The sequence below is a fragment of the Esox lucius genome, chromosome 3 (genome assembly GCF_011004845.1).
Source record: "Esox lucius isolate fEsoLuc1 chromosome 3, fEsoLuc1.pri, whole genome shotgun sequence".
Taxonomy (NCBI): domain Eukaryota; kingdom Metazoa; phylum Chordata; class Actinopteri; order Esociformes; family Esocidae; genus Esox; species Esox lucius.
In genome coordinates this window covers 14,269,545-14,280,874 of record NC_047571.1, presented here as the reverse complement: position 1 = coordinate 14,280,874, position 11,330 = coordinate 14,269,545, and the positions used below count along the sequence as shown (strand labels likewise).

Below are 11,330 nucleotides of genomic sequence, written 5' to 3'. Positions count from 1 at the left end.
TTCTGCTGTTGCAGCCCATCCGCCTCAAGGTTGTGTGTGTTGTGGCTTCACAAATGCTTTGGTGCATACCTCGGTTGTAACGAGTGGTTATTTCAGTCAAAGTTGCTCTTCTATCAGCTTGAATCAGTCGGCCCATTCTCCTCTGACCTCTAGCATCAACAAGGCATTTTCGCCCACAGGACTGCCGCATACTGGATGTTTTTCCCTTTTCACACCATTCTTTGTAAACCCTAGAAATGGTTTTGCGTGAAAATCCCAGTAACTGAGCAGATTGTGAAATACTCAGACCGGCCCGCCTGGAACCAACAACCATGCCACGCTCAAAATTGCTTAAATCATCTTTCTTTCCCATTCTGACATTCAGTTTGGAGTTCAGGAGATTGTCTTGACCAGGACCACACCCCTAAATGCATTGAAGCAACTGCCATGTGATTGGTTGATTAGATAATTGCATTAATGAGAAATTGAACAGGTGTTCCTAATAATCCTTTAGGTGAGTGTATATACTTATATCACTGTGTGTTTATGTTTTATTTATTTAGTGTCAGTCTTCCATTCCATACCACTTATCCTTTCTGTTGCTTCCTTCAAATAGCTGCTCAAACACCTGTTTTAATGTTAAAACGCCTTTAATGTACTGGCCACTTTTTCATTTAGTAAACAACGCGTTTCGGCTTACACCTTCATCAGGGTGTCAAAACCACAGTTAAGACTCTTCTGTTACTTGCATGCAGTTTTTCAATGTTTTGTCATTTATTTCGGGATTTATAACCATTTCAAACTATATGTTGTAAGTAGCAGAGAGGCCCTATCAAATGGATCAAAGATGCAGCAAATGAATAGACCCAATCCATATTTATTACAAACAAGTGTATATATTTATGTTATGAGATGAAAAGTGAAAATAACTAAATGTAACAAAATAGGGCATCTCGGAGACTAACACTATTTACACTTCACGTGATGTCATAGCATATTCTAAATTATATCAATATCCAGCTGGAATAATACAGTAAAGATATTGATTTAGTTCATTTTGTGAAATAGGGTTGGTTTAGAATTTAGAGGTCTCAAAGAGGCCCTACTGGGATGTAAATGGAAGATTATCAGACAACAAAACAAGAAATGTAACTGTCATTCACAGTTTACATAGTATATAATATCAAGTTCAACAATAAACTTCAAACCTATTTTAGCGAAAAGACAGTTTAGACATACTTTTAGTTTTGGAAAATTGCGTTAGGGTTATAGTGCCCTTTTTTTCCTTAAATGTTGTTATTTTCACTGTATTTTTCACACTTAACAAATATCTACAGTTGTATGTAATGAATATGGATTATGTCTATTAATTTCCAATATCTTTGGTCCATCTGATAGGGCCTCTCTGCTACCTAAAACATATAGTTTGAAATGGTCATAAATGCAGAAATAAATAACAAAACATTGTAAAACTCCATGCAACTAACAGAAGAGTTCTAGGGAACATGCTGACAAAGTAAGAAATATCTGACAGCATCAGGTCATGTCAAAACATTATCCATCTTTGTGAATAGCCTTCGAACATCAGATGGATGTACGATCATGCAGTCCACCATGATGAGTTTATGACAAAAGAAATTACCACAGGGAGAATGAGATACAACATTTTGATTACTAGCTACCAAGTAATGAGCCCTTAAAGATTGAAAAAACAATATTCTCTCTTTTTTTTTAGGTATTTCTTTTAGATAGGTTACCTCTCCAGTGTTTCCGGAATAAAACATTTTATAGAATATAACAAAAATTTATTTTTGTACCATTGAAAATGAAAAAGTACAGCAATATATATTTTTAAATAAAATATCTATTCAAAAAGAGAGAAAGAGGGAGAGAGAAAAAGAGAGGTGTGTGTTTTCTCAGAGTTAGGACTAACTATATATTACATTATTACATTTTAGCTCCAATTATTACAATTTTTATTATTTTTATTAACCCTGCCAATAATGTAATAGCAAGCCAAAAATGTATTTATGTTAACTTGTTATTGGCAAAAAGTTATTACATTATTGGTAAGTTATTACATTATTGAATTTTATTACATTAAGAATTGTAATTGTATTATGTTATTGGCAGTAATTACATTAATGGTAGTTATTACAATATTGGCTGCTACAGGGCTTTATAAATTCATTTAATTGATCGATTGATTGCATGATAAAGACTAAGTAGTAGAGCTACAATTGCCATATTTGGCCAGTGGGTGTCTCTCATGAAAATAAAAATTCAACATGCAACAATTTCAAAGATTTCAATGTACAGTTCATAATGAGAAATCAGTCACTTCAGTACCTAATCTATTGATATCACATGGCTGGGAATATAAATGTACACCTTTGATCCAGATAATCCCAAACATGCTCAATGTCTGACATCTGGTGAGTATTCAGGCCAGGGAAGTATTGGGACATTTTCAGCTTCCAGATATTTTGTAAACATCCTTGCAACATAGAGCTGTGTATTATCATGCTGAAATGTATTGGCGATGCAAAAAGCTGGATGTGGAGGTCCTGGGCTGGTTACACCCAGTCTGTACTTGTGAGGCTGGATGGAGGTATTGCCATTAGAGAAGGCTTATGGCTGAGAAAGGAGAGTTCCTGTAGTATAGTGGTCAAGAGCATCAGGGCAGAGAAAACAAGAGGTTGCTGGTTCTAAGCTCAGTAAAAAAAAAAAAACATTTAATAGTGGCAAATGCTTTAGTGGATAATTCTGCATACCAATTGCATGTTACTCCAGAGATATCTGTTGGATTGTGTTGTGCGACCAAATGGCTAATTTTCTAATTGTCTTTTACCATCCCAATAACAAGGTGTTCATGTGTAATCATGCAAACAGGCTTTTCAATCATCTTCTTGATATGACAATCCTGCGTGGTGGATGGATTATATTTACAAAGGAAACATGCTCAATAACAGGTGTAGTGAAATTTGTACACAAAATTGAAGGGAAATATCCTTTTTATGCATGTAAATAATTTCAGGATCTTTAATTTGACCACTTTAACTTAACACTGTTAGCCTTACAGCTTTTATAGCTTCCTCATGGAATCTAACAGTTGTTTTTATTCAATTTTCCTATTCGGTTTTATTATTATGTGGGTATCCCTTGTTTTGTTTTTATTCTATAGAATTTTTATTATTCTTTGTAAAGCACATTGATTGCTTCTATATATGTATTATATTATATAAACTTGCTTGCTTTAATTGCAGATTATGACCAACACTTCACAGGATGCATTTCTAATTTTGTGTAGTGGGTTTATCAGGGTTTGGGGTCATTCGGATGTGCTTTTTAAAGGCAAACACATAATTAAGATGTAAAATAGTTTATTTTGTAAATGCTGCTAAATTCAATTCCACAAACTCCAAATCTCATTACTCTGTACACTTCAAAAGGCAGTTTAAAAAAAACAAAGACATTGAGACTACTTTACAGGACCAAGAAAAATGTTGCACAAACACACTGGCAGGATGATGTAATTTTATACAAGAGAAGAAAAATATCCAAGAAACAATTTTGTTACAACCATTCATTGAGAAAATATATACAATTGAGTCTTCGGAAAGTTAAAAAAATACATGCCATATACATTACAAGTTCTAAGACTGTTTCCAAAATTTTACAGTCGACTTGAAATTGTGCACGTTAAACATCTTCAATTTTCTAATGTATGTTTCTTGTGAAGTGTCAATGTGCGATACATTTCTGATTAAGTAGAATGCCATCTTTTTCCAAAACGTAGCACCACCAAATGTCCCAAACTTTTCCTACCCAAAAACCATGATTTTCTTTACTTTAGTACACCTTAATTTCAAATGCCGTAAGCAAATTCATTGGACATCTGTACACAATTCATATGTAAAAAAATAAACAAAACTGAAGAAAGCAAGGTGGTATTTCTACGGCTATTTGGGTTAAAAAGTTAAAATTGTGTTTGGGTGGTTTACAAACCTTATTCACAGTTCTATAAAATCAAACCTGATTAACAGCAAAGATGTCAGAATGATGTCTTTCCCATTTTGAAATTCTGTAACCAATAACTTGTTTCTACACTCGTTAGTCACCAAAAATATTTCTTTGAGTGGTCAAAGTACGTGTAAATCACAAAAACACTACGCTACAATACCATACTTTTAATACAACAAAAATACTTTGTGAATTATTGTGGTTATTTTACAAATTCTGTACAGAATAATCATAATATATACTCTCAAACTGATATCATGACATCCTTCTTAAATAAATTTAAATGACAAACAAAACAAAAAAACAACTAATTAAAAAACACCCAAACATCGAGAAGGTTAAGGTAGTATTTGGTCGGTTATTCCTATATTTTTCTGTATATACATTTGTACAAAAGTAACAGCATTTCTTCAATCTTCAGAAAACAATATCAGTTTAGCCTTCTATTTATGGTCTCATTTTGAGATTAAAATTCATTCACTCAATAATAAATACAAAATGACCTCTCGAATTTCACTCAAATCACATGACAGAAACCTATGATAAAACTGACTCATGGAATCAAGTATCTTAAAGTTTGTTGTGTGTACGTGTGTGTTTGTCTCTTTTTTTAGTGCAAGTTAATATTCCCTTCACTGTAGTCATTGCTGTACATTCCCCATTCAGTGATGTCTACATTTATTCTAACGGTTTTACATTTAAAGTTTTAAACAAAAGGGCCTGCCCTTAACCACCAATAAGGTCCGCGCCCTGCACAGTGCTCTTCTCATTCGCTGGTGGATTCTCATCTTCAACCTACTGTATATCATCTCACTAATACACAGACACACACACACACACTCATTAACAGAGGCCTTCCAATAAAAACCAGCCTCTAACGTAATATGGCACAAATCACACGTCCTTCTGCTGTTGCTTCTTCCTGCTTTACTTCTGTCCATCTTATCCAGCCACGGGGACTCAGGATTTACTCATTCAAAATAGGACCTAGTCTGAAGCACCTCTCTGTGGGCACAGAGATCTGGGCATCTGCATAATATGGCAAGGAATGCATCGGTGTTGGTTGTCATTGAAACTTTATATCAGTTGATCCATTTCCTGCACTCTGCTGTTCCACAGTGACAGGCGATCTTGAGTTGGCTGTCCACACAGTCAAACTGGTAGTCAAAACACAGCTGGAAAATAATACAAAAAGAACACTGATGACAATGGAAATTCTACTCATTGCACATGTAGAGCTCCAATTCGGAGGGAAAATAACCCACCTCTTCTTTTTTCTCGATTCTGCGGTTGGAGGTGATGATGATCTTATAACCCCTTTCAAAGGTTACCACCTCAGCAACACAGTTTGGAGTACACGAGTGGTTAATGTACCTGTATTACAAAGAACACACAGCATTTGACATTATGACAGGAGTTGTCAATGGGAGATACACTGTGGACACTTCTCTCACACTTCCGAACTGGAGTCTACATTCATTACTTCACTACCACCCTGACATTTGAGTCACAAAGAAATCGGGAAATGAGGGAATGCTGAACGTGATAATACAGAACATGCTTACCTTGCCAGACCCCCAGTCTGACTGGCATCAACAACATGTTCACTATCAATGCGAAACATGAACACTCCATGATTCTGTAAGATGGGAAAGTAACCACATAAGACTACAGAAGTCATCAGATGAGGACACCGCAAATATATTATTCAGCCTTCGCTCCTCAACACAGCTATTAGCACCGGCTTTGAGCTTGAATATAGATTCGGCACCTGAGACTTGTACGTCCTTTGCTTCTTGATGGCCACCTCGTTGCGGAGGACAGTTCCCGTGTACTCAATCACCATGGTGTATTTCTCTATATCCCTGGCTGCAAACAGACCGAGGCCCTGTGGACACAGCAACAACCAAGTCAGCTCATATTAAACAGTGCTCCTAATGGCTTAGCAGCGAAGTATATAGTTACATTCAACCAGAAAGAGTACATTTTCGACTCTGATTGGTCAACAACGATTAAGAAATATAATTATATTTTCTCCACCTGGATAGAAGTCCACCCCCCGTCTAGGATTCAGTGAAAATCAATGGGCCACAACCTCACGCTGTTATACTTCAGTCTCATTACCACTTAGGTACTTTAGAAAGCAGTCCCCTGCTGGTCTGCAAGCAATTTGGTTTGTTCTAATAAAAATGTCAATGTAATCAATTGGACATACACTGACAATGCACTTTTACACTAAGATTAATAATAACAGGTCCTATCTTCACTTTCACAGATAAAATTAACTGAGTTAAGAGCTATGTAAATATAAAGAAGAAAAAAATAACGGCATTTCTGAAAACGGTAGTCCTTGAAAAGCTTTCCTTGAATGTGTTCCTGAACCAACCTGGATTTTGGAAGCAGCGAGGTAGACGTTGGCCCTCCACTCACTCTTCATCCAGCGGTACTGAGAGGACCTGTGATGAACGGTAGGGGGCTTGGTGTGGGGCACGCCCCCCTCCCCCTGGGCCGTGTTCTGAGACCTGGAAGTGGTGTTGCTGGACACCGGCTGGGGCCTAGGTAGGTACGTTTTGGAGCGTTTAGTGTACAGTTCAACAATGTACACCAATGTACAGATGAAAGTGAGTCCTTTGTCCCCTACCAAACCAAAGTACAGGAAATCCACAGACGTGAAACATAATAGATTCACCCAAAATACCTTATGATAACAGCGGTGGGTAGGGAGCTGGTTTTGGGCATGGCCCGGGCACTACCAGAAGGGTTGAAGACCAAGGGCAGCTCCAAAAGAGGGTTGCGGCCGTAACGGAAGGCGTACCCACCACAGGCCTCCACCCCAGGCAACTAAAAGAAAACCAAGAGCACACGAGAATGAATTCTAGAACAGTCCTCATAAACATCCGCACTAAAGGATGGCCTCACTTTAGCAGACCCCGATCTTTTTAAATGTGGGATCGAAGGCAATGAGTGTCACTACTTACTGTTGAACATTGATAATCTAGTCTGAATCAGAATTATGTGAATACAACACCACGGAGGAAAGACAAACCGATTCAGTGATCTTGGTGACCGCAGAGACAGTCAGTCCAAACAGGTCCTCTCCTTTCAGATAGACAGGAAACAGTTTCAGAGTTCCTATTTCAGTCCTCCTTTCAGCCACCGGACCCAGAACCTTATCCCACACTCCTAACAGACAACATTCCAGGTTAAATATTGTTAAATATTAGTGGTACTCTAACACAGAAAACATTAATTGTAGTATAATCATTTCAGATAGTAAATGTGAACTTGAGACAAGCCAGGTCTAAAGTAACCTAGATACGGAGGCAACATGGCTACATGCAGCAATATTTTCAAGGGCACACCAGTCACATGATCATCTATTCGAAATTTCTATCCAGTTGAACATCTACCCTTGCAAAAACATCACTGGTTTAGAGGACAAAAGTGTGACATATGATTTTAGCCTAAAAAACAATGGACACCCCACAAGAACAATAGACACCCTGCTGCACACCTGAATCTCATACTGATTGAGATTGTGACTGCTGGTGTTGTGTCTGGTGTTTCTAAGCCTGTGATTTTGAGGAGCTTAAAAATGTTGATGGGGTGATCATGTGACCGGCGTGGACCTTAAACTAGACAGGCCTAATTTAAACCAGGCCTAAAACGAACCCAGCCCACCTTTGGCAGTGGAGTCAGTGAGGACCAGGTCGCTGTACCCCTGCTCGATGACGCGGATGCTGAACTCCGGCTGCTTGTCCCTCTCCTCCACAGAGCAGAGGTAGCGACAGCGGCGGTTACCGTGGCGCATGCTCCAATAGATGCGGCAGGCCTCGTAGCCCACGGGGAAGATGGCCGAGGTTGAGTGGAAGGCAGCCATCTGGGACGGGGTGAGCTGCCCCACGGCGTGAAGCACCAGGCTGCCCACTCTGAAGGTGTAACCCAGTTCAGGCTGCTGCACGGCACTGGCTATCTGCCGGACCTCGTCCCGCTGTACGTAGACACGTCGGAACACGGCGAAGCAGCGCAGCTCGTGGTCAAGGGCGGGGCCAGAGCTGCCGTGGGAGGAGGCTGATCCTTTAGGCCGGTGGGCGTGGCACAGCATGGTCTTGTCCTTGAAGAAGGTGCAGTGGGCCTGCAGGGCGCAGGTGAAGTGGTAGACGTTCGTGCACCGGAGGCGGTGGCAGCCACTGGTGGCACCCATCTGCTGGCAGTAGGCACAGCGGATCGCGGAGCCCCGCCTCAGAGCCAGCTCCACGTTGATCAGAGCCCCCGCCTGTGTCTCGTACACCTACACAACACAACGTTATTAACACAACACTTAAACCACACCCAACGGCCAGTGCAGACCTCCGACCCACACCCCGGGCTTGATCTAGCAACCCTGTGGTAGGTACTGACCTCGGTGGACCACAGGGCACAGTTGAGGTGAACCCACACGTCCAGGTCCAAGTTCAGAAGGCGGGCTGGGCCATCGGTAACGCCGTCCCCCAGCTGGTGACAGAAGCAGCAGCGGCGCTGGTCCCGGAGACTGGCCCCAGGGCGGAGAGACGCTCCCAGCTTCCTCAGCAGTTCGTCGATCTGGTCCTCGTCGGGGAGCTGGGAGCTTCCTCTAGGGACCACCACCTGCACCGTCCACTTCCTCCAGCGGAGGCCCTTGTGTCTCTTCCCCTGGTGCCAGCCCTCCTGGTGGGCCCTGGGGCCACGCGACTTCAGCTTCACGGTCACTTTAAAAGCGTCTGACTTGGCCTCGGTCTTCTGGGTCTTCGGGGCATCGCTGGCGGGGGGGAATGGGATGGGCGGGGTGGAGGGAGGGGACTGCTTGGGCTGGAGCTGAGCCAGACAGTGGACATCCAGAGAGGACATGTTGTTGCTGTACTGGTGTTGCGTTTTAGACAAGCTCTCCTTCTGTTCTGAGTTTTGAGTCACTAGAGTCACGGAGTCCTGTAGAGGACATCATACGGAGGTCACATATTTATCGCAAACATCTTTTCAGTTGTTACTTAGCGCAAACGTCCCTTTCGGTTGTTACTTAGCGCAAACATCCCTTTCGGTTGTTACTTAGCGCAAACATCCCTTTCGGTTGTTACTTAGCGCAAACATCCCTTTCGGTTGTTACTTAGCGCAAACATCCCTTTCGGTTGTTACTTAGCGCAAACATCCCTTTCGGTTGTTACTTAGCGCAAACATCCCTTTCGGTTGTTACTTAGCGCAAACATCCCTTTCGGTTGTTACTTAGCGCAAACATCCCTTTCGGTTGTTACTTAGCGCAAACATCCCTTTCGGTTGTTACTTAGCGCAAACATCCCTTTCAGTTGTTACTTAGCGCAAACATCCCTTTCGGTTGTTACTTAGCGCAAACATCCCTTTCGGTTGTTACTTAGCGCAAACATCCCTTTCAGGATGTGACCTGGTTTATTGGGTAGCTGAACTCGGTACACATACTATATAGTGATCACCCAGGGTGGTTACATTCTCAACAAATCCCTCTGAGGGTATCAACGGGAACACAAACCTTAGTGTCTGTAGCGGTTCTGGACTGAGAGGAGGATGAAGAGGAGGATGACGACGCAGAATAGAGGAGGAAGCAGCTGTGGCTACAGAAGACCAAATTCCCCTCGGAACGCAAAGGACCTTCCTGTTCCTGAAGAGAGAAGACAGGCTCATAAGAGGGAGGGAGACAATGACGAAAAAACACAAACACTGGAAAGTCCTTTCAAGGACCCTTCTTATTTTCACCAATGTAAAAATAAGGGCATGAGATGATTGAGTTTAAGGGGACATTTTGTTTGATCAAATGTCCCACTTGTACTGTTGAAGCACCATCCAGACTCTTATTTAAAGTTCCATTTCTGAGATTTATTTGGCTGTCTAGTTGTGTATACAATGTATATATTTCAGTGGTTAGACTCAAAAAATGTATTTGGCCCTTTACAAAATTAGATTTGTTTTCACTAGTTGGGCATTTGAAGAAATGCACAACTTCAGCTCTGGCACATAGCCAGTATAAGAAACTGTCTGAAAAGTATGCTTGCATACACTTCTGGATCTTAACAGTCTGATCGTAGCAGGGAACAAATTTAGAAATTAATTTCAAGACAAAACAGGAAGTAAACACAGTTCAGACTGACAAACACATTTATGATGGTAACAGGGAAAATAGCGATGCATTTCCCACTGACATGGGTTCATAGACATTAAAGACAAGATGGTTGTGTAGTTTATTGTGAGGTTGTTTCGAAACATTTATTTTGGTGAGTCCAACCAATGCAGAGAACATAGCGCGTACACACAATCTGACAGCCAAATAAACCTCAGAAACCAAACTACCTTCTGGATGTTGCAGCAACACTAAAAATGGGAAATGAGGTCTAACGTGCTAAAAACCTAAATATCCCTTTAAGCTCATCAGCACAGTGAGATATCAAAGGCAAAATCAATGCCCATACATAAACCTTTATCAACACTAAAAGGGGTTATTAAATAATCATCAAACAGCAATATTGAGATGAATCATGGCTTAACCATTCTATGAACTCCCCAGACTGCAGTCTAAGGGCATTCTACCGCTTAACCCACTAATTGCACGGAGATGGATTTCATTCCAATGGGGTAGGGATTAGCATAATTAGAGCTACAGTACGTGTGTGTGTGTACGGACATATGTTCTTGAATGTGTGTGTGCCTAAGGGGAGAATGTGGATTAATTTATCCTTTGAAGTGGGGTCTGAGCCTCTGTTCATGACCCGCCTGTGCTCTCCTGCCCACAGTGGAACAGACGTCACCACACTGATCCATGGCTTTGACAGGATAGGTATGCCAAGAAGCTAGTCAATGTATCCATATAAGATAATTGGTGAGACGACATTTAACAAGGTAATGGATCGATCGGTGCTGACAGACGATGCGGACCGTTAAACATGCAGGCCGCCATGAGATGAAAACAATAGATCACCATTATTGTAATGTTTGGCGTGATACCATCCTGGTACAAGGGACTACAGGAACGCTCTGGTGGTACCATTACCTGTTTGTGTAGTGGAAGATCTTTGACGGATTTATGAACTCCATTTCCCAGGACCACCACCTTGCAGTGACAGCACCAATGGGGCTTGGAGCCAGGACCTGGGCTGCCAGGGGTCTTCTGATGTGGGCCACTGGCTGCAGCAGGACCTGGCATACAGAGACAGACCGCAGAACACTGCTTCTTTAAAAAACCCAGCTTGTCTAATCATAAACAATGCATCTTCAAAACCAATACACATAAGTGGCCTATTCTATAAAATAGGGAATTGTTCCGTGGCCTATTCTATAAAATAGGGAATTGT

General features: G+C 41.3%; 1 protein-coding gene across 7 annotated transcripts in view; it reads right to left on the bottom strand.

The window, feature by feature from the left end:
• Window positions 1-3,345: 3,345 nt before the first annotated feature.
• Window positions 3,346-11,330, bottom strand: part of kmt2cb (lysine (K)-specific methyltransferase 2Cb) — an 80,356-nt gene continuing 72,371 nt past the window's right edge. For all 7 annotated transcript variants that reach the window (XM_010884952.5, XM_010884962.5, XM_020044535.3 and 4 more), the window contains 11 exons: window positions 11,030-11,175; window positions 9,518-9,646; window positions 8,404-8,946; window positions 7,684-8,293; window positions 7,049-7,185; window positions 6,701-6,843; window positions 6,389-6,557; window positions 5,774-5,890; window positions 5,568-5,641; window positions 5,268-5,376; window positions 3,346-5,177 (listed from right to left, as the gene is read on the bottom strand). In XM_010884952.5, coding sequence (XP_010883254.2) covers window positions 5,085-5,177; window positions 5,268-5,376; window positions 5,568-5,641; window positions 5,774-5,890; window positions 6,389-6,557; window positions 6,701-6,843; window positions 7,049-7,185; window positions 7,684-8,293; window positions 8,404-8,946; window positions 9,518-9,646; window positions 11,030-11,175 — 2,270 coding nt within the window. In that variant the 3' untranslated portion in view covers window positions 3,346-5,084. The remainder of the gene's footprint in view (window positions 5,178-5,267; window positions 5,377-5,567; window positions 5,642-5,773; window positions 5,891-6,388; window positions 6,558-6,700; window positions 6,844-7,048; window positions 7,186-7,683; window positions 8,294-8,403; window positions 8,947-9,517; window positions 9,647-11,029; window positions 11,176-11,330) is intronic.